The 25889-nt window shown below is 37.2% G+C and overlaps 3 protein-coding genes across 7 annotated transcripts in view; 1 reads left to right on the forward strand and 2 right to left on the reverse strand.

Moving 5' to 3' along the window:
* sos1 (son of sevenless homolog 1) overlaps positions 1 to 1410 on the reverse strand; it is a 71306-nt gene extending 69896 nt beyond the window's left edge. For both annotated transcript variants that reach the window (XM_079857794.1, XM_079857793.1), the window contains exon 1: positions 729 to 1410. In XM_079857794.1, the coding sequence (XP_079713920.1) occupies positions 729 to 815 (87 nt within the window). In that variant the 5' untranslated portion in view covers positions 816 to 1410. The remainder of the gene's footprint in view (positions 1 to 728) is intronic.
* Positions 1411 to 2206: 796 nt separating this feature from the next.
* Positions 2207 to 18860, forward strand: rfc4 (replication factor C (activator 1) 4). The gene is made up of 10 exons (XM_079857831.1): positions 2207 to 2546; positions 2707 to 2785; positions 4908 to 4987; positions 5068 to 5187; positions 7502 to 7645; positions 7725 to 7845; positions 12351 to 12476; positions 12547 to 12627; positions 14258 to 14371; positions 18641 to 18860. The coding sequence occupies exons 1-10, from the start codon at positions 2428 to 2430 to the stop codon at positions 18734 to 18736; spliced, it is 1080 nt and encodes a 359-aa protein (XP_079713957.1). The 5' UTR covers positions 2207 to 2427; the 3' UTR covers positions 18737 to 18860.
* A 472-nt stretch (positions 18861 to 19332) lies between these two features.
* Positions 19333 to 25392, reverse strand: plaat1 (phospholipase A and acyltransferase 1). Of its 4 annotated transcripts, XR_013819757.1 has the most exons (6): positions 25164 to 25392; positions 24667 to 24722; positions 21916 to 22054; positions 20746 to 21014; positions 19686 to 19798; positions 19508 to 19582 (listed from the first exon to the last, which is right to left on the reverse strand). XR_013819757.1 is itself a non-coding variant. In XM_079858039.1 (5 exons), exons 2-5 carry the CDS (start codon positions 24697 to 24699, stop codon positions 19481 to 19483), a joined length of 543 nt encoding a protein of 180 aa, XP_079714165.1. In that variant the 5' UTR covers positions 24700 to 24722; positions 25164 to 25392; the 3' UTR covers positions 19333 to 19480. The 4 variants fall into 4 exon arrangements, 3 of the variants coding, with proteins under 3 accessions (XP_079714165.1, XP_079714167.1, XP_079714166.1); XM_079858039.1 differs by lacking the exon at positions 19686 to 19798 and having other exon boundaries at positions 19333 to 19582; XM_079858041.1 differs by lacking the exons at positions 19686 to 19798; positions 24667 to 24722 and having other exon boundaries at positions 19333 to 19582.
* Positions 25393 to 25889: the final 497 nt, after the last annotated feature.

Genomic DNA, 25889 nt, shown 5'->3' on the forward strand with positions numbered 1-25889 from the left:
ATCATGTCTTTTCATGTAATTATTGCTACTCTTTAGATCGTAACATTGATGTTTCATCTTTTAAATATGACTTAATATGTCATAATTTTGACTATCGCATCATAATCATGTTCTTATGTCATTATTTCGACTCTTTAGGTCATAATATTGACGGTTCATCTTGTAAATATGACTTACTATGTCATAATTTTGACTAATTGCATCATAATCATGTCTTTTATATGTCATTATTTCTCTTAAGGCCACAACATTGATGTTTCATCTTTCAAATATGACATAGTACGTCATAATTTTGACCATCGCATCATAATCATGTCTTTTTGTGTGATTATTGCTACTCTTGACGTTTCATCTTTCAAATATGACTTATGTCATAATTTTGACTATCACATCTTTATATGTATTTCGACTCTTTAGGTCATAATATTGATGTTTCATCTTATAATAAATGTCATAGTATGTCATAATTTCGAAGTTGTCAGTCATAATAAAGATTTACCAAAGCCTGTTCATCTCTTATGTGTCTTCCACGCATTATATCGGCACTCAGATAAGAGTGTGTTATCAGTATCGGCCGATGATAAACTCAAACAGTAAAGATCAAAGCACTGGCAACGACAAGGTCATGGGTTCGATTCCCAGGAACACGTGATCTGATACAATGTAGATCTCGTCCCTTTGGATAAGAGCATCGGTCATGTGTGAAGTGTGATTGACAGCTGTCTCACCTTGTTGAGTGACGGCACCAACAGTCCTCTCCATTTGGGCGCGTTCTCCTCACTGTAGAAATCATACTGGAAGGGCGCAGCCTGCATGACTGTGTGTGTGTGTGTGTGTGTGTGTGTGTGTGTCACATCCACCTGATCTCACACACCGGCTCAAAGCATCCAGCCAGAGGAGGAGGAGGAGGAGGAAGAGCACACCTGCTTATTGTGACCATTTCATCCTCCAGACAGTCCGTCAGGCATGTGTTATCGATCAGATACCGATCAGATGTGTGTATCAGTGCGCGCGCATCTCCTCAGGGCTCCTCTGTTATCGATCAGATATTGATGAGGTATCGATCAGTCTGATCAGTGACTCCAGTCACAGAGCGCATCTGTTTTCAGGACACTCGCTGTTTTTGATGCTAATGCGCGTGTTTTGATCAGATCTCAGTGTTTTATTGATCCGCGTTCATTCGGGCGGTTCATGAACATGCGCAATAAAACGCCTCCAAAAACTCTCTGCTCTCGGCGCGTTTCGCGTCAGTCGCTCCACACGCGCCGCGACGAACACACGAGCATCCGATGAAGCGCAAAAGTCCAAACCGAGAGGAAAAACTGAAGGTAGAAAAGAAAGATTCTCTCCGCGGTTTGAAAGAGACGAAGCAAAAACACTGAGCGTGTGATGACGCAATGACGCACGGCGACGCAGACGAAACTAACAGAGCGCCGGGACGCAGATCGCAGATCACTCCCGTCAACCCGGAAAGCAAAACATAATAAGTATAAAATAATACATAATAAGGATATATCAAATTGAACAAGTATAATAATATATAATATTAAATATATATTAAAAAACAAAAAGTTTCTAAAATTTTGAGAAATAGAAATTGTTTGGATATACAGCTTGGCTTTGTTTTTTAGAAATACTGATTATTAGTTACTAAATGTGCTTTATCTCTGGGGGTTTTTTAGAGTGCGATGACGCAATGACGCACGGCGGCCGCAGACAGGACTAACAGAGCGCAGAGACGTCACCACGAAAATACAACACAGGAGTAGCACAATAAATGTGACAATTTTTTTCCAAATATAGAACGTACAATTTAATGTAAAAAATATACATTACAAAACTAAAAGTGTGTGCTCACAGTTTTACTGCCCTCGATTTTTTTTTTTTAGAAATTACAATTGTTTTGTATATATGCTTGATTTTGTTTTCGAAAACAATAGTGGCTTCGATTACTAAATTAGTTTAATCTCTGGCTTTTTTCGTGTTTTTTTATTTTATTTAATGTATGATGTACGTCATGTTCTAAAACAAATTACTTGATATTTACCCACAATAATGATTATGTTTACCACCTGTGACGTCTTTCTAAATAAACCATTGAAATACATATTCTTGGCTGTGTGGCAATATTACTAACGATATTAATATTATAAAAATAAAAATAAATAAAAACTTCAGCGTGAATGTGATCACGTGACGATGAGCTGAAGCTGCGGCGCGCGCAAGTGACGTCAGTGCGCGTCTGGCGGGAATCTGACGGTTCGCGGAGTGTCAACAAACTCCCGAAGCGTTTCATTCACATTTATTCGACCATAAAGAGATTTATTCTGCTTATTCTCTTCCATCGGTCGTGTCAGCTGTAGCGAGAGCGTCTATCCTCCTCTAGTGGGGCGCGTGTGTTCTGCTGTGCTGTTTAAAGGTGGAGATATGCAGGCGTTTTTGAAAGGACCTTCCTCACAGGGTCTTAAAGCTCAGAAACCTTCCTCATCTTCATCTTCGTCAGGTGGAGAGAAGAAGCAGAGAGCACTTCCCTGGGTGGAGAAATAGTGAGACTTCATCATATCTGCATAAACGCTCAATATTCATGTGATCTGACTGAGAGTTATTGATATATCATATCAGCAAACGTTAAAAAATGAAACTGAATTATGCATGTGTTCATAGTTGACCTCAGATTTCACCTGTTCATGTTTTTGATCTCTATAGCAGACCGAAGTGTGTGGATGAAGTGGCCTTTCAGGATGAGGTGGTTGCAGTACTGAAGAAATCTCTAGAGGGCGCTGATGTGCGTGAGGCGAAGCTTCAATGTCACATGTCAATTTTATTTAAATATAGCATTATAGCGAATCATCACAACTCACTAGGGATGGGCGATACCACTTTTTGTTTCTTTTCGATATGATACCGATACTTTCAATGCCAGTATCACCGATACGATACCTCAAAACTGAACTTTAAAATAAATAAAATCTTAAATGATTTAATTACTAAGAGTACAATGGGTAATGATACCCACTTAACATTTATATTTGAAAGGCATTTTAACATTCAATACTATGGAAGCTTGTTTCCGCCACAAAATAAAACATTTTAAAAGATAATTGCGACTTTTTATCTCACAATTGCGAGTTTATATCTCGCAATTCTGACATCTTTTCTCAGAATTGCGAGATATGAAGTCAGAATTGCGTGAAATAAAGTCCCAATTCTGTGTTATAAAGTCAGAATTGCGAGATATAAAGTCAGAATTCTGACTTTTTTTCTCGCAATTGTGACTTTATATCACGCAATTCTGACTTTATAACACGCAATTGCGACTTTATTTCACGCAATTCTGACTTTATAACACATAATTGCGACTTTATCTCACAATTGCGAGATTATATCTCGCAATTCTGACATCTTTTCTCAGAATTGTGAGATATAATGTCCAATTCTAAGGGAAAAAAGACCTCAGGTTTTTTTTTACCTCAGAATAGTTTATATTCGCAATTGTGAGAAAAAAAGTCGCAATTATTATTATTTATTTATTATTAAGTGGTGGAAACGAGCTTCCATACAATACGCCTTAATTGGAATTTATTCGATTTTTTTGTTTTGTTTACGCATGGTTAAGAAGTTTACTTGTAGTTGTAACCATGGAAAATACAAAATATTATAGGCCTAATTGAACTATGGTCATTATAATGTCACTGTAATATCGATATTTTAATCTCGACGTCAGTAAAAAGTCAAATTCCACTCTCTCTGTTCCAGTGTTATTACCGTAAACTAAATGTATGAAAAAAGTACATTAATTATAACTAGATGAGTGAAGTTTGTGAATAAACTTTGATGTTGGCTTGACAAAGCGTTATCTGATAGTTTGAAATAACTTAAAAACATTGCTAGTGTGGTTTGACACGTTGCTAGCCTGGTTTAACATGTTCTTAGCATTAAAACAATGGTAGCTTTATTAGCATGTTGTTAGCATGATTTAACACATTAACGTGTTTTAGTATGCTGTTAGCATTTGTTGCTAGCATAATTTAGCACAGTGCTAGCATGTTTTAACATAATTTATCATAGAGCTAACATGTTTTAACATTTTGTTAGCATGTTTTAATATGTTAGCGTGATTTGACATGTTGCTAACATAAATTAACATTTTAACGTTATCAAGATGTTGCTAGCATGATTTAGCACAGTCCTAGCATGATTTAACACGTTGTTAGCATGTTTTTAAATGTTGTTAGCATGATTTAGCACATTGTTAGTATGAATCGGTATGTTGCTGCTATCATGATTTAGCATGTTTCTGGCATGTTTTAACATGTTGCTAACATGCATTAGCACATTGTTAACATGTTGTAAGCATAATTTAACACACTGTTAGCATGTTTTAACAATGTTGTTAGCATTATTTAACACATTGCTAACATGAATTGGTATGTTGCTAGCATGAATTAGCATGTCGCTTGCATGATTTGGTGTGTTGCTACCATGATTTATTATATTGCTACCATGATTTATTATGTTGCTGGCATGTTAGTGTGATTTACTACCTGGCTAGCATGAATTGGCATGTTGCTAGCATATTTTAGCATGATTTGGCGTGTTTTGTTGCCAAGGAAACATTTCCAATTTTTATTTATAAGTATTTCCAACTGCATTTTATCCAAAGCGACTTACATTGCATTTCAAGGTACACGTATACATTCTTATCAGTTCTTACTTTCCCTGGGAATCGAACCCTTGACCTTGGCGTTGCAAGCGCCATCGCTCTACCGTTTGAGCTCCAGGAAGCTAAAAAATTACAAAATAAAATAAAACTTTATAAAAACAAAGAAATTAAATTAAAAAGCAATAAAATAGAAATCTGAATGGATACTGTAATGGCGTAATGATGATGTGCTCTGTCCTCACAGCTGCCCAACCTGCTGTTCTATGGCCCGCCTGGAACAGGAAAGACGTCCACCATCCTCGCGGCGGCCAGAGAGCTTTATGGGTAAGATCTGCAGAATGACGATGCTGATGCGTTTTGAGATTCAGACGCGCGTGTGCTAATATCCTCGCGTTGTGCTTTAGGCCGGAGCTGTACCGACAGAGAGTCCTGGAGCTCAACGCGTCTGATGAACGAGGGATTCAGGTGGTGCGCGAGAAGGTGAAGAACTTCGCCCAGCTGGCGGTGGCCGGCTCGCGAACCGAGTGAGTAACGCCCTGAATAAACGCAACGATTTCCCACCGATTAGGGTTGGGGATCGAATACTTGTTATAAAATTAATTTCGATTCCTCTTATCGATTCCTTTGTGACTTTTCAAGTGCGAGATGTTTTCAGTGTTGCACATGTGTATCAGTATATTGGATCCGTGCAGCTCTTAAAGTGACAGCAGCCTAATATTCCTGCTCTATAATAACGCTAATATTCCCGCTCTATAATAACACTAATATTCCCGCTCTATAATAACGCTAATATTCCTGCTCTATAATAATTCCCGCTCTATAATAACACTAATATTCCCGCTCTATAATAACGCTAATATTCCTGCTCTATAATAATTCCCGCTCTATAATAACACTAATATTCCCGCTCTATAATAATTCCCGCTCTATAATAACGCTAATATTCCCGCTCTATAATAACGCTAATATTCCCGCTCTATAATAACGCTAATATTCCCGCTCTATAATACCGCTAATATTCCTGCTCTATAATAACACTAATATTCCTGCTCTATAATAACGCTAATATTCCCGCTCTATAATAACGCTAATATTCCTGCTCTATAATAACACTAATATTCCCGCTCTATAATAACACTAATATTCCCGCTCTATAATAATTCCCGCTCTATAATAACGCTAATATTCCCGCTCTATAATAACGCTAATATTCCTGCTCTATAATAACGCTAATATTCCCGCTCTATAATAACACTAATATTCCTGCTCTATAATAACACTAATATTCCCGCTCTATAATAACACTAATATTCCTGCTCTATAATAACGCTAATATTCCCGCTCTATAATAATTCCTGCTCTATAATAACGCTAATATTCCCGCTCTATAATAACGCTAATATTCCCGCTCTAATATTCCCGCTCTATAATAACGCTAATATTCCCGCTCTATAATAACGCTAATATTCCTGCTCTATAATAACGCTAATATTCCTGCTCTATAATAACACTAATATCCCTGCTCTATAATAATGCTAATATTCCCGCTCTATAATAATTCCCGCTCTATAATAACGCTAATATTCCCGCTCTATAATAACGCTAATATTCCCGCTCTATAATAACGCTAATATTCCCGCTCTATAATAACGCTAATATTCCTGCCGTCTCTATAATAACACTAATATTCCTGCTCTATAATATTCCTGCTCTATAATAACGCTAATATTCCCGCTCTATAATAACGCTAATATTCCTGCTCTATAATAACGCTAATATTCCCGCTCTATAATAACGCTAATATTCCCGCTCTATAATAACACTAATATTCCCGCTCTATAATAACGCTAATATTCCCGCTCTATAATAACACTAATATTCCCGCTCTATAATAACACTAATATTCCCGCTCTATAATAACGCTAATATTCCCGCTCTATAATAACACTAATATTCCCGCTCTATAATAACGCTAATATTCCTGCTCTATAATAACACTGGTCGATAATCACCCGGTGGCTGTTTCCGGTATTACACCTAAACAAAATCTCATGGGAACTTAAATTTTGTAATATCAACTTCAAATTTAGAACACAACTTCGTTAGATATATGGCTTTGATTTTATAGTAATTTTATAGTAAAAATATTTTGTAAAATATATATTTTATATAAAAGAAAAAATATGAAATAAATTATATTTGATTTAATGTAAATTTAAAATTCCATAACTTTTTCATACTTCAATTATTTGAAGTGCTTTCAAACTGCTATTTTTTCCCTTTAAAACAAGACCAAACTTAGGTCTATACTCCAAAGCATTACAACCATTTAAGCTTGAAAAGTGCATTTTAATACCCATTCTCAAAAAGAGGGGTGAAAGTTAAGGGGTTAAAATATATATTATTTATAAAGTGCAGTGTTGTTGTACATTTGATTACAGTTTCTGTAAATTAACACCTGAAAATCTTAAAACACTGTTTATTTCAATCATATCAATGGTCAGATGTATCTATTTGTTGCGATTGCTTATTTTTTTATTACTGAGTGTTTATTGTCTTTAATAATGCTCTACATTTATATTAGTTCGGCTAGTTGTTTTTCTATGTTGGTTTTAAACCACAGGCTAACGCTCCTTGAGTAAGAGTTCTCTATCCTGTATGATATTCAGCTACAATTAAATGTTTTTTTTTTTTTTTTTCATAATTGGAATCGAAATTAGGAAATCAATAAGAATCGATAAGCAGAATCGAAATAGGAATCGTTAAAATTCAAACGATCCCCAACCCTACTGCCGATCCAGTGTTTCTGAACGTAAGCTTTTCCTCTCTGAATCCCAGCGGGAAACCTTGTCCGCCGTTCAAGATCATAATCCTGGACGAGGCGGATTCCATGACCAGCGCGGCTCAGGCGGCGCTCAGACGCACGATGGAGAAAGAGTCTCGAACCACGCGGTTCTGTCTCATCTGCAACTACGTCAGCCGGTCAGTGTGAACGACGCGAACGCACAAACCCGCCGCGAGCTTCTTCTGCTAACTCGCTAACTCTCGCTTGTTTCTGCAGGATCATCGAGCCGTTGACCTCCAGATGCTCCAAGTTCCGCTTCAAACCGCTGGCCAATGACATTCAGCAGGAGCGACTGCTGGAGATCTGCGGGAAGGAGAACCTCAAGTACAGCAAAGATGTAAATCAAGCAGTCTCGTTAATTATTACCCATGAAACAGGGTTGTCTGTAGTCGCTGCTAATACCAGTAAAATGTTGCGTCTGACTGACTTACTGACTAGCACATCTGATTGGCCATTGCGTTCACACGCTCAACGTGTGATCGTCAACCAGTGGATCTCTGAGATGAGTGAGTGAGTGGAGGCGGGGCTCATTTGCATATTCATAGAACCGCGCATACTAAATGAGGCTCGAGTTACACAAGATATTTTAAGACATTTATTAAAAAACATTTAAATATGTCATTTTGGTGATCAAAGATGAGTTTAAGGGATGCAGTTATGGACTACGGGGGACTTTAATGTTAGAACCTTGTCTGTTTTTGCTTTATTTTGGAAGAAATCCAAAGTATACATTCCCGTTTACACCTGGTGTCTCTTTTGTCCACTTTCAAACACTTCTGTCCTGATTTCTTCGAGGGGAGGGTCTATTGGGGGGAACGTATGGGGGATTTACGTAAGAACGCGACGGGAGATGACAGAAAAACATATGTAGAGCATAGGGTTGGGTACCGAAACCCGGTTCCAATAGGGAACCGGTTCCGACGTAAACGGTAGTAACCAGACCGAATAAGAACGAAACTTTCGGTGCCTGATTTCGGTGCCTGGCGTTTTTTACCGCCCCCTATAAAACATCTCGCGGCACGAATGATCCAATAATAAAACATCTCCAGTTAACCAGCAAAGCATTCATTTAGTTCGTTTGTTAAATAAGAGACGATCTAGCGCTGAAATGTGTTTTTTTAAATCAAGTGATCAAAGTGCTCGTTGCCGCTGCGATCAGTGGCGCGGATACAGTGTTTTCTCGTGGCTCCCGCACTGTCTTCACTCGGACGCGCGCTTCAATACGTTGCGGAGATCGATCTATTTATGAGGCGCCGTCTATGATTATGTGCGCGGAGAGTTTGTGTGTGTGTGCTCAGATGAGTATGTGCGCGGAGAGTTTGTGTGAGTGTGTGTGTGTGTGTGTGTGTGCTCGCGTCTCAGATGAGTATGTGCGCGGAGAGTTCCGCGCGTCTAGTGTGTGTAGAGTTTGCGTGTGTGTGCGTGAGCGACTTTAGAAGTTGTGCATTTCATATGTATTAGTTTGAGCATTCAGCAGTATACATGTATGTGTGACTACCTAGTATACGTGTATGCAAGGGTTTCATATGTGCGTGAATGAAGTTTGATTTAAGCCCTAGATGGCGCCTCATATCTATTCGTTCTGGTGAAATCTCAAAATATAATGGACACAAAGTGTCCCTGCTTGATATACAACCACTGATGAGCATAATCGGTTTAAAAAAAAAACTAAAAAAAAAACTACGAATGCGGATTAGAACCCAAAACCTCTGACACGCTTGACTAAAGTTCAAGTTCAGCTGCCAGTGTTCCTCTTCGGGTAAGTCTAGTATTTTAATGCCAACTGCAAATCTTGCATATCAAGTATGAAGTATATCAATATCAAGTATATTTATATGAGGCTATACTGTGTGTGTTAAATATTTCTGCTCAGTGTCAGATATTTCTCTGTTTTGTAAAAGTCATAATATGAGAAGACAAAATTTTGATCTTAACTCAAGTGTTTTGTGCTACATCAGTAGCCTTTTAAAGGGCACAATTTTTCATTTAATCAGAAAATCTTTTTCAGAAAATCACACACACACACACACACACACAGAGGTATTATTTTTTTGATAAAGTGTGTGCAGTTTAGTTTTCTTAAGTACCGTTTCAAGAACCGTTTAAGCACCGGAACTGTTTGAAAAATACCGAGTAGGTACTGGTATCGGATAAAACCCAACCAATACCCAACCCTAGTAGAGCAGCAGCTTTAGTTTCTGCTCTGACAGCCGCAAGACCAGCCGAACGCAGTGAGTGTGTGTTAGAAATCAGGAAGAGTGAGAGAACATTGTGCTTGGTACGTTTTTCATCTTCAAACCAAACTTGCGTCTTCAGCCGACAGAGTTTAAATCCCGTCTGGCTAGCACGCTTCCGTAATGTTAGCGTCTTTTCTGGCTTTTCGAACGCTTTCGACCACATGAGCGTTTACACGAAAGCAATCCGGTCGAAAGCATTTTTGACTTCCTCTGGAAGTGGTTGAAAGTGGACAAACTCAAAACGTTTTAGACCCCATTTACAGCTGTATTTGGTGTCATTCACTTGTGATCCTGTCGACCAAACCGCATCTTAAAGGAGACATATCATGCTTTTAAATCGTTCCTTTTTACATATAAATCATACATTTGTAGTCTATATAAAGCGGAACTGCAATGCTTGGGTCTGAATTCCTCATTATTATAGCTCCACAGGCCCCTTTCTACCCCTTTTCTGGTGTGCGTCTGAGAGCAACTCGTTTTGGTGCGGTCTCTTTAAATACAATTGAGACACTTCATACCCCCCCCCTCTCTCCAGGATGCAGAGGTTCAACTCCACCCCGTTCGGCCATTTTTGTAGTTTGATAGCAGAGATACGATTATCTAGCGGCACAGAAACTTTTTATTCACACGTTATTAACAAAATGTCAACAACGGAAGACTTGTCCAGCCAGCCTTACATGTTCGAGCCAGAGTCGGAGCCGGAGCGAGATGAAAATGAAGACGACGAACCTGCAGAACAACGTCTTCATATGGATGTATCGCAATGGTGTGTTACTGTATTTACACATGAAACTTTGGTCTTCCGACCTTTTACCACCGTGTCGATTTATTTTGATTAATATGTGCGAGGGAGAGAGAGCAAGACGTCTAGTTTGGAGACGGTGAAGTCTTGTTTACACTTTCGCCTGGCTCCGAAGAGAGAGAGAGAGCGTGCGCGCGACCGGGTCTCTCTCTCTCTGCTCGTTCTTTCAGTTAAACATGCGCCCTGTCACAAGCGCAGCAGTTCATCTACATTAGACGGTGTAATGAAGCGTGTGGGTTACTACATCCAACAACCCAACATTTTAACTCACCCTCTCGTAACTTCTGCATCTTTTAGCTTGGACTACAAAATTGCAGCGAGAAATAAAAATGGCAGATTGCTGGAAGTGTTGAGCTGGAAGTCAATGTCCTTATTTGGCAGTTCCGCTGCAAATTACTGTGACGTAATAGTTCACAAAACGTCATAGATAACAGAAAAATCTGAACAGATTGAAAAATAAGGCCAAAACAGAATATAAAGATATCAACGAAGCACCTGAAGAGAATAATTTCAACTTTTCTGTACTTCTAAACACTCCAAATATACAACAAAATGCATTTAATGGCTAAAAAAGTGGATTTAGCATGATATGTCCCCTTTAATACCAGGTGTAAATATGGCTGTAAAGGAGAATTACTAAAGAGAAATGTGGGAGGAGCTTGAGTTTGTTGTTTAAACCGCGAGAGGCGTCTCTCAGTTAAGCTTACACTACTCCTACGCATAGACAGTAAAAGAAATGGACACAGCGACCCCATAGACTTCAACGGAGAAAAGTGAAGTCAATTAGAAGCTCTTCTTCCTGATGGTGAGCGACTGCACAGACTCAAACTGAGCTTGACGACGTAGATGTGACGTGAGCAACCCGTCTGTCTTCTAGTAGCTGTGCCGAGAGAAATCTGAATCATTCCCTTCCGAATCTCACAGAGACGGAGAGCGTGAGTAGGAGCTGTCCATGAGATAGGAGCAACTCTTGCTAAGTATTCTGATTAATAATTTTGTCATTTCGCCTCCACGTCCCCCCCCGATCGCCCGTGAGCTTCTCCTCCTGTCCATACGGTAATCTCTCTACTGTGCGACAGAGAGTCGAGTGGTTATGACGCAATCGTTAGCCTACTTTTACAAAAACGGCTTCTACAGGGCCATAACGTAAGATACAAGGTAATGGAGCCGTTTATATATTTTCATGTTTCTTTAGAAATAAATAATGGACAAATGGAGTCTTTAAACGCCTCAGATGTAAAGTTATTCGCTGTCAAAGTGACGCCAAAATGAATGGGAGTCAATGGGATGCTAACAGCAGGGGATGGTCTGCTAATCAATGGCGGCGCCCGGGGAAGCTTCAGTTTCCGGCTGATGGATCATACGTCATGCGTCGGGTCAGAGGTCACTCTTCCGCAAGAACTAGACTCGCGTACGGCCGTTACCGGAAGCCGGTGATTATAGTTGATAAAGTTATAAATATGTATATTTTCCTTGGCTTCAGAAGGCCTTTATTAACCCCTGGAGTCGTATGGATTACTGTTATGATGGATGGATGCATGTGCTTTTTTTGGGCTTCAAAATCTCAGACTCCATTCACTCCCATATAAAGCTGGGAAGAGCCAGGATATTATCTAATAGAACTCCGATTGTGTTTGGCTGAAAGAAGAAAGTCGTATACAACTAGGATGGCTTGAGGACGAGTAAATCATGGGATAATTTTCATTTTTGGTTGAATTAACCCTTTAAAGCACAAGCTCTCTTTTATGGAGTAAATATTTGAATGTGTGTGTGTGTGTGTGTGTGTGTGTGTGTGTGTCGAAGGGAATTGATGCTCTGGTGAAGGTGTCCGATGGAGATCTCAGGAAAGCCATCACGTATCTCCAGAGCGCCGCGAGACTCAACGCTGAGCGGGAAATCACTGAACAAATCATCGTGGAGATCGCCGGGGTGAGTGAACGTGCCGGACGGAGACCGAGACTTTTAATAAACCGGCCCTAAACTGTACTTTCTTTTCAAGGTGGTTCCACCCAAAGTGATTGAAACGCTCCTCCAGATCTGTTACAAGGGCGCTTTTGAGAAGATGGAGGCCGCTGTGAAGGTGAGACTGAAAACACACACTGTTTACGAGGGTTCGTGCAAGTGCTTAAAATGCGGGAAGTTCTTGAATTTGACTTTGAAATTGAAGTCCTGGAAAACCCTTGAAAACAATATATGTGAAATTAGTGTTTAAAGGGGTGGTTGATTATGATTTGCCTTTTCTAACTTTAGTTAATGTGTAATGTTGCTGTTTGAGCATAAACAACATCTGCAAAGTTACAACGCTCAAAGTTCAAAGCAAAGGGAGAGATTTGCTTTTAAAGAAATCGCTTTTTAAGGACTACAACAAACGGCTGGTAGAGACTACACCACATTCCTCCCGGGTTAGTGACATCACCAACCCTAGAATTTACATAAACCCCGCCCCCTGAACACGATTTATAGATTATCAAGACAGAATATGCTAATCAATGACTAGAAGATAACTACACATCAGCTTCATAAACTCATCAACTAATCGTTCAGAAATGTCCTGTTGCTTCTACATGTTTCACTTCTTCTTGAGTCTCTCCATCATTGTCTGACTCCGGTTTGAACATAAAAGGCAAAAAGTTTTTGAAATTTTCAGTGCATGTGTGTGTGAGGTAAAAGGACACGAGCTCTTGAAGCTCCGCCCCCTGTGCCGGGAGCAGCAGCTCATTTGCATTTAAAGGAACAGACACAAAAACTGTGTGTTTTTGCTCACCCTCAAAAAGTGACAATTTTAACATGCTATAAAAATATCTGTGGGGTATTTTGAGCTAAAACTTCACACACACACTCTGGGGACATCAGAGACTTATTTTACATCTTGTGAGAAGGGCTTTATACCACCCCTTTAATTTTATCGATAAAACAATCTTTTCACAGTAAATTAAAGCTGCGGTCCGTCTGATATAGATATAGAGGCATTTTGAATGGCTATGAGCGTGATATTGCTCATATAAATATAAAGTATATGTTACATCTTTCATTCTTCAGCTCAATCATATATTAATGGGAGAAAAAAATCAGTTTTAATAAAGAAAGCAATATCTTTGTCATCGTATTCTTTCCATGGTTAAAGTTACCGCAGTCACTGCATCTGCTGCTCTTTATTTGTACCATTTTGTTTTATTGGTTTATTTTTGTTTATCTATTTACCTTTAAAAGATACAAATATTGTTTGATAAATGCGATCTCTGATTGAAGTCCTTAAAAACCAAAAAAGTAGTGCTTGAAAAGCCCTTGAATTTCATCTTACAGCATCTGTACGAACCCTGTGTTTAAGAGCTCATTATTGTGCTCATCAAACTCTCAACTCAGATTTATTATGTTACAAAATATTCTTCTTGCTTAGTATTCCTGTCTTGTTTTCTACTAAAAAAAATACATAAAAATCCTTAAATCAAGATACGTTTACTTGAGAAGCTGTCAGTGGAGTCAGAAAAATAAACTTAATGCAAAGGTTTTTTTGTGTGCAAATTAGTTAATTTTCAATCAATTTTACAATAACCGACTTAATATCTTCAATAATTTTGCTTCTCCAGTAAATGTATCTTGATTTAAGAATGTTTATATATTTAGGATATCTGAGGAAGAACATCATGTTTTGCCGTGTGTGAATGTTTTCAGCATCGGTTTTCTGCGTCTCTAAATCATAATTTGTGCAGGATCTGATCGATCAGGGATTCGCTGCAACCAACGTTCTCAACCAGTTACATGACGTCATCATCGAAGAGAAGCTGAACGACAAACAGAAATCTGTCATTGCAGAGAAGATGGCCGTAAGTGAACAGAGACTCCACACTGAAATGAGAGAGTTGAAAGTTTTCTTGTTCTGTTCAGTGGAAATGTATGGAAGCTTGTTTCCACCACAGAATAAAACATTTTAAAAGATAATTGCGACTTTATATCTCACAATTCTGAGAAATAGTCAGAATTGCGAGAAATAAAGTCAGAATTGTGTGATATAAAGTCAGAATTGTGTGATATAAAGTCGGAATTGCGTGATATAAAGTCGGAATTGCGTGATATAAAGTCGGAATTGTGAGATATAAAGTCGGAATTGCGAGATATAAAGTCGGAATTGCGAGATATAAAGTCAGAATTGCGTGATATAAAGTCGGAATTGTGTGATATAAAGTCGGAATTGCGTGATATAAAGTCGGAATTGTGTGATATAAAGTCAGAATTGCGTGATATAAAGTCGGAATTGCGTGATATAAAGTCAGAATTGCGTGATATAAAGTCAGAATTGTGTGATATAAAGTCGGAATTGCGTGATATAAAGTCGGAATTGTGTGATATAAAGTCAGAATTGCGTGATATAAAGTCGGAATTGCGTGATATAAAGTCGGAATTGTGTGATATAAAGTCAGAATTGCGTGATATAAAGTCGGAATTGCGTGATATAAAGTCAGAATTGTGTGATATAAAGTCGGAATTGCGTGATATAAAGTCGGAATTGTGTGATATAAAGTCAGAATTGCGTGATATAAAGTCGGAATTGCGTGATATAAAGTCGGAATTGCGAGATATAAAGTCGGAATTGTGAGATATAAAGTCGGAATTGCGTGATATAAAGTCAGAATTGTGTGATATAAAGTCGGAATTGCGAGATATAAAGTCAGAATTGTGTGATATAAAGTCAGAATTGCGAGATATAAAGTCAGAATTGCGAGATATAAAGTCAGAATTGCGAGATATAAAGTCGGAATTGTGTGATATAAAGTCAGAATTGCGAGATATAAAGTCGGAATTGCGAGATATAAAGTCAGAATTGTGTGATATAAAGTCAGAATTGCGAGATATAAAGTCGGAATTGCGAGATATAAAGTCAGAATTGTGTGATATAAAGTCAGAATTGCGAGATATAAAGTCAGAATTGCGTGATATAAAGTCGGAATTGCGAGATATAAAGTCGGAATTGTGTGATATAAAGTCGGAATTGCGAGATATAAAGTCGGAATTGTGAGATATAAAGTCGGAATTGCGTGATATAAAGTCGGAATTGCGTGATATAAAGTCGGAATTGCGTGATATAAAGTCGGAATTGCGAGATATAAAGTCGGAATTGTGAGATATAAAGTCGGAATTGCGTGATATAAAGTCAGAATTGTGTGATATAAAGTCGGAATTGCGAGATATAAAGTCAGAATTGTGTGATATAAAGTCAGAATTGCGTGATATAAATTTGGAATTGTGAGATATAAAGTCGGAATTGCGTGATATAAAGTCGGAATTGCGTGATATAAAGTCAGAATTGTGAGATATATAGTCAGAATTGTGAGATATATATATATAGTCAGAATTGTGATATAGTCAGAATTGCGTGTTATAAAGTCAGAATTGTGAGATATATAGTCAGAATTGTGAGATATAAAGTCAGAATTGCGTGTTATAAAGTCAGAATTGCGTGTTATATAGTCAGAATTGCGAGATATATAGTCAGAATTGTGAGATATATATAGTCAGAATTGTGAGATATATATATAGTCAGAATTGTGAGATATATAGTCAGAATTGTGAGATATATACAGGTGCTGGTCATAAAATTAGAATATCATCAAAAAGTTGATTTATTTCAGTAATTCCGTTAAAAAAGTGAAACTTGTATATTATATAGACTCATTACATGCAAAGTGAGATATCTCAAGCCTTTATTTGTTATAATTTTGATGATTATGGTTTACAGCTTATGAAAACCACAAAATCAAAATCTCAGAAAATTAGAATATTACATGAAATCACACAGTAATTACACAGTGATACCATGGTCATTGAACCAGGTTTTGGTTATTTTGGCAGTGTGGGCCGGTGCAAATCCTGCTGGAGAATGAAGGAAGCATCTCCATAAAGCTTGTCTGCTGAAGGAAGCATGAAGTGCTCTGAACATGTCCTGGTAGACGGCTGCGTTGACTCTGGATTTAATAAAGCACAGTGGACCAAAGTCCTCTTTTCTGATGAGAGCAAATTTTGCATCTCATTTGGAAACCAAGGTCCCAGAGTCTGGAGGAAGAATGGGGAGGCACACAATCCAAGATGCTTGAAGTCCAGTGTGAAGTTTCCACAGTCTGTGTTGGTTTGGGGAGCCATGTCATCGGCTGGTGTTGGTCCACTGTGCTGTCCACTCAACGCAGCCGTCTACCAGGACATTTCCAGAGCACTTCATGCTTCCTTCAGCAGACAAGCTTTATGGAGATGCTGACTTCATTTTCCAGCAGGATTTGCACCGGCCCACACTGCCAAAATAACCAAAACCTGGTTCAATGACCATGGGATTACTGTGTAATTACTGTGTGATTTCATGTAATATTCTAATTTTCTGAGATTTTGATTTTGTGGTTTTCATAAGCTGTAAGCCATAATCATCAAAATTATAACAAATAAAGGCTTGAGATATCTCACTTTGCATGTAATGAGTCTATATAATATACAAGTTTCACTTTTTTAACGGAATTACTGAAATAAATCAACTTTTTGATGATATTCTAATTTTATGACCAGCACCTGTATATAGTCAGAATTGTGATATAAAGTCAGAATTGCGTGTTATAAAGTCAGAATTGTGAGATATATAGTCAGAATTGTGAGATATATATAGTCAGAATTGTGAGATATATAGTCAGAATTGAGATATATATATAGTCAGAATTGTGATATAAAGTCAGAATTGCGTGTTATAAAGTCAGAATTGTGAGATATATAGTCAGAATTGTGAGATATATAGTCAGAATTGTGAGATATATATAGTCAGAATTGTGAGATATATATATAGTCAGAATTGTGATATAAAGTCAGAATTGCGTGCAATATAGTCAGAATCGTGAGATATATATATAGTCAGAATTGTGAGATATATATAGTCAGAATTGTGAGATATATAGTCAGAATTGTGATATAAAGTCAGAATTGTGATATAAAGTCAGAATTGTGAGATATATAGTCAGAATTGAGATATGTGAGATATATAGTCAGAATTGTGAGATATATATAGTCAGAATTGTGAGATATATAGTCAGAATTGTGAGATATAAAGTCAGAATTGTGAGATATATATATATAGTCAGAAAGAATTGTGATATAAAGTCAGAATTGCGTGTTATAAAGTCAGAATTGTGAGATATATAGTCAGAATTGTGAGATATATAGTCAGAATTGTGAGATATATATATATAGTCAGAATTGTGAGATATGTGAGATATATAGTCAGAATTGTGAGATATATATAGTCAGAATTGTGAGATATATAGTCAGAATTGTGAGATATATATATAGTCAGAATTGTGATATAAAGTCAGAATTGCGTGTTATAAAGTCAGAATTGTGAGATATATAGTCAGAATTGTGAGATATATATAGTCAGAATTGTGAGATATATAGTCAGAATTGTGAGATATATATATAGTCAGAATTGTGATATAAAGTCAGAATTGCGTGTTATAAAGTCAGAATTGTGAGATATATAGTCAGAATTGTGAGATATATAGTCAGAATTGTGAGATATATAGTCAGAATTGTGAGATATATATAGTCAGAATTGTGAGATATATATTGTGAGAAAGTCAAATTCTAAGGAAAAAAGACTGACTTAAACCTAAAGACGCAATTCTGACTTTATTACTCGCAATTGGGACTTTGTATCACACATATAAAAAGTCAGAATTGTGAGATAAAAAGTCTCAATTACCTTTTTAGCGCAATTTTCCTACGGACAAAATTGCGATTGTTAACTCATGATTTCTGTTCTGTCTGTGCGCACCAATCTTGCACTTCTATCTCCTCCTCAACCAGACCACCTAGAGACTTCGGGTTTTCGGCATTATGTTAAGGAAGGTCTAATCTCGGGAACGCACACAAAAAAAATAAAAAAAATAAAATAAAATAAAAACATTTACTATCTCTTAGTGTTGTGATCCCATGACGTCAGAAAATTGCGCTAAAACACTCACTGAGTTTTTATTACTTGTTTATTTTTGATTCTGTGGCGGAAACAAGCTTCCATTGAAATGTTTGTTTTGTTGAAATCACATGTTCTGATCCGTGTCTTTCAGGAGGTGGATAAGTGTCTGGCCGACGGCGCCGACGAGTATCTGCAGTTATTGAGTCTCGGCTCGGTCATCATGCAACAGGCCGCACAGAACACCTGAGCCGACCAATCAGCAGCTCCGTTACACTTCAGCTGACCAATCAGCTTCACCCATGGCTGCCTAGATTGCTTTTTTCAACTTTTTGTACATTTGAAATATGTAATTAAAACATTTCTTTCCTATACATGTTGTGGGGTGTTTTTTTTTAACATTTTATATTTTTATTCAAATATTTAGGATGTGCTGCCATAGTTATCAACTCCTGAAACGCCTCCACTGTATCTTGAGTTTCTTCCGGGAACAAACACGTCACAATATTCCTCATTATAATAATTAATGCGCAGAATAAAGGGGCGGGGCCTGGTTGAGTTAGTTAGTAGTGTGTTAAACTGGCGGTTATGGAAAGGGGCGGGACATTTCCCAAACACACTCGAAGCACTCGACCAATCACAACACACTGCTCCAGCCGACCAATCAAAGCACAGTGTGCTTTTCAGAAGGAGGGGCTTCATAGAGACAGGAAGTAAACAGCGTTACTGACAGACTGGGAAGAGAGGAGCCGCAACAATGGAGAATATGAGGGAAATAATGTATTTTTGAACATTCAAGCATAAAATAAAGCAGTTTTTAATACTTTCACATCAAAAGTTCATTGTCACATAGCCTATTTTCAACCACATCTTGTTTTCAACCTACAAAACTTGAGTATATCGACTCAAGGACATTTAGCTTTCGTCAGATGCCTTTCAATCATAATTCAGATCACTCCATATATCGTCCTCTGTGGTCTGGGCTTCATCAGATCTAGAACGGTCTGTTTCTGGAGCGTGTGTTGATGATTCCCAGCACTGAGAAAGCACTGGCCGCTGCCGTCACCAAACTGATGGCACCGATCGCCCGTGACGCCTGTCAACAGAAAATCACACAATATCACATAAGCAGCCTCGTTCCCAATCAGAACAACAAATTATTGTTTCATTAATACAGTGATGTGCGTCTGACTAATTACCATATTCATCTATCATGTATTTACATGGTACTTGACAGCATTTTTGGCATCAGGCATTTCCCGAAATCAGCAGCGTTTTTGGTTGGAGCACCCATGATGCTTCAAAATGCATCCTAGGTAGGGAAAATGTGCCAAAATGCCATATCAAAGTGCAAATTTTTGCATGATGCTGATTGAATACCTATGAAAGCTTGTTTCCACCACACAATGAAAAATAAAAAAAGGTAATTGCGACTTTTTATCTCACAATTCTGACTTTTTTTTCTCACAATTGTGTTATATAAAGTCAGAATTGCATGATATAAAGTCGCAATTGCGAGTTGTAAAGTTAGAATTGCGTGATATATAGTCACAATTGAGAGATAAAGTCAGAATTGTGTGATATAAAGTCGCAATTGCGAGTTATAAAGTCACAATTGAGAGATAAAGTCAGGATTGTTATAAAGTCAGAATTGCGTGATATAAAGTCACAATTGAGAGATAAAGTCAGAATTGTGTGATATAAAGTCACAATTGCGAGATATAAAGTCACAATTGCGAGTTATAAAGTCACAATTGTTATAAAGTCAGAATTGCGTGATATAAAGTCACAATTGCGTGATATAAAGTCACAATTGTTATAAAGTCAGAATTGCGTGATATAAAGTCGCAATTGCGAGTTATAAAGTCAGAATTGCATGATATAAACTCACAATTGCGAGATATAGTCAGAATTGCGAGTTATAAATTCAGAATTGTTATAAAGTCAGAATTGCGTGATATAAAGTCGCAATTGCGAGTTATAAAGTCAAAATTGCATGATATAAACTCACAATTGCGAGATATAGTCAGAATTGCGAGATATAAAGTCGCAGTTGCGAGAAATAAACTTGAAATTCTGACTTTTTTTTCCTCAGAATTGCATGTTTATATCACGCAATTCAGACTTTATAACACGCAATTGTGAGATAAAAAGTCACAATTATCTTTCAGAATGTTTAATTTTGTGGCGGAAACAAGCTTCCATAAATACCAAATTCCTGGAACATGGTAATAATGTGGTATTTGTGGTTAGTCTGACCTGTTCAGACACGCCCTCGCCGTAGCGAAGAAGAGTGACGAAGTGTTCACAGTTGCTGCCCAGCAGGTCATATGACACCTCCTGGCCAATGAGGAGCTGAGCTCGCTGGATGATCTCAGACACGGGCAGCGGCGTGTGATTGTCATCATATTTATTATTGATCCTGTATGAATCTGCTCCCACAACCTCCTTTAAGAGCTGCATGCGGACCACGGCCTTACGACTGAACACTGACTTCACACTCGACATGGCAGCGGCTTGACCCTCATCTGACGGGAGGAACACACGTTTAAAGACAAAAATTCATGCATTTGGACACAGTTTTAACATAAAGGAATAAACTAAACGTGATGCAAATTGGTCAGTCATACATAAATGATGTTTTTGTAATAGTACTAATAAACTGTGTTAAGGTTTATTTATTTATGATCAATAAATCCAATTTGAATACTGAATATTGCTTGTTACTCATAGCTAGGGATGTTTTCATATTTTGTAACTGATTTGTGCTGATTCTAATCAATTTCAATGAATGTATTTTAAAAATATGATTATTCTGTGGTGTAAATCAAGTTTTAATGTAGTTTATGTGTCTATGTGGTGTTTTTAATCTGCTTAAACCGTGTGTAAGTTCATAAGTCGACAGCATTGCTGAGTATTTCCTCCTTAAAACTGCAGTGAACCAAAGACAGTCTCAAAAACACGCTTTGAAATCGCTGGTGTTTCTGACGTCACAAACTACCTTGTAACCAATCAGATCAACGTGTGATCGTCAACCAGTGGATCTCTGAGCTGAGTGAGTGAGTGGAGGCGGGGCTCATTTGCATATTCATAGAACCATGCATACTAAATGAGGCAAGGGTGTCGAGTTACATTCAAGATATTTTAAGGCATGAATAATCTTTTTTCAAGGAAAAAACTTTAAATATGTCATTTTGGTGATCAAAGACGAGTTTTAAAGGATAAAATTATTGACTACAGGGGGACTTGGGAGATTTTAATGATGTGTTAGTAAATGAAGTTAACTAATGTAACCTTGCTGTAAAGTGTTACTAAATCTGTTTAATCCACATTAATGGAGGTTTTAAATGACATTCAGATCCATAAATCTTAAATTCATGACTAAATATTATTCTGAGGTCATCTTTGAGCCATGATGACGCCACTGACCAACAGGAGTGAGGTTGATGATGTAACCGTCTCCCAGGTAAAGAGCCCAGTGCTGATAGGCTGGTCTGAAGATCTCGATGAGGTCACCAGGCTGGGGTTCCTCGTTCGACTGATAATTATCAGGTTCACTGGAGGCCATCTGAAGCAAACAGAGACATATTAGAAAACTCACAGTCAGAAGATAGGATAAAAATAACATAGGAGTTTACTTTCAGACGTTTGTATTTTATGGGTGCTGTTTCTTTAACAATAACAGACCGACATTTGATTATTGATGTTTTCCTTAGTAGATTGTTGGCTTAATTTTTTTTCCAAGAAGCATCTTTAATCCGCTGATTAAAAGAAAAACCCAGATAATTGTGACCTTTCACTCTGCTATATAAATTTATTATCATTCACATCAGCACACAATATCGTTCTGTTTATCATAAGCGCTGCAGTTTTGTCGTCTGTCGCTTTAAATGCTCGAGCGCTTTAAAACTGGATGGATTCTGATTGGCTGCCAGTGTTTTTATCGTTAATCAGCTGTTAAAACATCTGAAAGTGATTCGATTGATAGTGTTTCTCTGTGCCGTTATCGTTATAGTCTTGATGTGAACTCTGCTATTCTTTTTTATTACATGGCTTGGCTGAATTCCAATGTAGAATGCGGTGTGTTATTTCTTGATAACAGACAGACCGCTGCGAGCTATAACAGACCGTTGCCATGCAAAACAGCGCGTTGCTATGGACACGGAACGGACTATTTTCTTTGGCGGAAGCAATACAATCGTTTTTAAATCAATAAACACCTTTTTAAATCAATAATTTGTGTCTAATTAATTATTTATTTTGTAGGTAGCCATGTCCGCTTCGCGTCGGGGTCTCGTTCAGCCTGTCGGGCTTGTTATTCGCTATAACGACCGCCTCTCTATTATCCCTTACTTATTACATGGCTTGGTTGAATTCCAATGTAGAATGCGGTGTGTTATTTCTTGATAACAGACGAAGTACAACACACCGTTGCCATGAAACACAGAGCGTTGCTATGGACGCAGGATTCTAACCGTAAAGACGGAACGGACTATTTTCTTTAGCGGAAGCAATACAATCGTTTTTAAATCAATAAACTCCTTTTTAAATCAATATTTTGTGTCAAATTATTGATTTATTTGTTAGGTAGCCATGTAATAAGCGGGATAATGTAGTAGAGCGAGGCGGTTGTTATGGCGAATACAAATACAAAGAATATATTCTTGAACCGCCTCGCTCTACATTATCCCTTACATATGTAACTTAACGATTTTTAGAAGAAGAACTATATCGTTATCGTCCTTGGTGTAAATGGTCTGTAGGAAAACGTAACAACGTCTGCTCTCCCGTCAACACAACATGCCTGCATCGAAATCGCGTTGGAGATTAATATTTTGTAAATAATGTGGTAAATTATGCTTGTTTGTTTTCTGCCAAGAGCGTCACTTCATAAAATTGAGGTTAAACCACTGGAGTGGGTTACTTTCCATGGATTCATTAATGGTGTCTTTACTACCTTTTTTAGCGCAATTTTTCTACGGACAAAATTGCGATTGTTAACTCATGATTTCTGTTCTGTCTTTGCGCACCAATCTTGTACTTCTATCTCCTCCTCAACCAGACCACCTAGAGACTTCGGGTTTTCGGCATTATGTTAAGGAAGGTCTAATCTCGGGAACGCACAAAAAAAAAAAAAAAAAAAAAAAACATAAAACGATTTACTATCTCTTAGTGTTGTGATCCCATGACGTCAGAAAATTGCGCTAAAACACTCACTGAGTTTTTATTACTTGTTTGCAAGTGGTAGTTGCGTAGACTGTCAATGGAGAGACAGAAAGCTCTTAGATTTCATCAGAAAGATCTTCATTATAGTGTTCTGAAGATGAATGAAAGTCTTACAGGTGTGGAATGACATGAGGGTGAGTAATTACTGACAGTATGTTCATTTTTGGGTGAACTAGGCCTATCCATTTAGGTCAAACATCGACTCTAATATTTACAGAATCAATAATGTAATTCTGTTGTATTTTTCTTGATTCTTGTTGGTTTAATCTGTGCTGCTGAACTTATTTTTGCTTCACTTTAAGCAGTTTGTGTTTATTTTGTAATGTTCATTTTACTTATTATTGTACATGTACTTATTATAATTTGTTGATTGTCACCATTGTTGTGTTTTGTATGTCTAGTATTGATGTCTGTCCATCATTAAGTGACGGAAGATAAAACATCTTGTGTTACAAATCTCAGCAGCTGCTTTACTATTGGGAAATATCCATCTACAAACAATTATGAGTTTGAAATAAGATATTGGTAAATCTGAATGCTGAAATAACACTAATAATAGTTTGATTAACTTAAAAATCAGCCAATTCGCTTATTTTACATTCTAGCCTGTCATTGTTTTCTGACTTGGCTGGATCAGAAACTTTAGTATGAATATACAAGGTCCAAGATCCCAAGCGGCGGGAACACCGATCATCATTATGGTGACTTCAAAACAATTACAGTGGTAAACAAGATAATTCCTTACAATGGCATTTCTTATCATGTGAATTCACAGTAAAACAAGAACAGTATTACTGTGATGTCAGCATCATTTTGCTGTTGATTACCAGTAATTTGTAAGACAATGACCAGCATTCATTAATTTCACTGTAAATTTCAGACTACAGTAATTTATTGTAAAATAATACTCTTTAATCCTGTAAATTCCTAGTAATTTTTTTCTTGTTTGCTCACATTAACAGTTCTTCTATGTTGATTATCCATCATCCCAAAGCATAATTCTGCACTTTCTGAGGGAAAAATAAAAAGGGATCATCAGACAACACTGAAATCAATAATAATATAACATTTCTGAACATGTTTAACGTTTCTGAGCGTGTAAAGTGAGCTGTGATGTGAAAACAGCCAGAGAATGCTGGAGTAACACAAGACAATGAAAAGGGTCACCGTTACACAAACACACGTAAACACAAGCTCTTACAACACTCACAATGGCATGCAAATAATAGAGAAACAAGTGGAAAAGAGGCATGAAACATTTCAGTGTTTATCAGCTGGACAGAAATATAATTAACACTTGCATCCTAATCATGTTATTGGACTAATCTTTAAAACTAATGAATATATACTAGATTTAATTTTAATCTCAAATTTACTCAGGAACGGTTTTATTGTCCAGCATATTACTCAAGAACTGAGTTAATAAAGTCAGATCCGGCTGTTATACTTACTTATTAGCAGATTTCATCATCAGATCAGAATGATTTCAACACTCCATCGGATATATCCGTGTGATCCCAGAGAAACAAGTGTGTGTGTGTGTGTGTAACGAGAGGAGATTCCAGAGCTGCTGCTGCTGCTGCTGAACGATCTGAACTCACTGAGCTTCTGCTGCGGTCACTCACGGGTCACTCGGGCATTGTGTGGCGCAGCACCTGTGGAGTCAAAATAATGCCACAGATGTTTGCACATTTTTTTAGTATTGAGCAAAAAACTGTTGTTTTGCCAACCAAAGTAAAGAATTGCAAAAGAAAAAGAAAGTATTGAGAGAAAAAAAGTTGTTTTGCAAAAAAAATAAAGAATTGCAAAAGAAAAAGAAAGTATTGAGAGAAAAAAAGTTGTTTTGCAAAAAAAATAAAAAATTACAAAAGAAAAAGAAAGCATTGAGAGAAAAAAGTTGTTTTGCAAAAAAAATAAAGAATTACAAAAGAAAAAGAAAGTATTGAGAGAAAAAAAAGTGGTTTTGCAAACCAAAATAAAGAAAAAGAAAGAAAAAGTATTGAGAGAAAAAAAGTTGTTTTGCAAACCAAAATAAAGAATTGTAAAAGAAAAAGAAAGTATTGAGAGAAAAAAAGTTGTTATGCAAACCAAAATAAAGAAAAAGAAAGAAAAAAGTATTGAGAGAAAAAAAAGTGGTTTTGCAAACCAAAACAAAGAATTGCAACAGAAAAAGAAAG

Source organism: Squalius cephalus (assembly GCF_949319135.1).
Source record: "Squalius cephalus genome assembly, chromosome: 22".
Lineage (NCBI taxonomy): Eukaryota > Metazoa > Chordata > Actinopteri > Cypriniformes > Leuciscidae > Squalius > Squalius cephalus.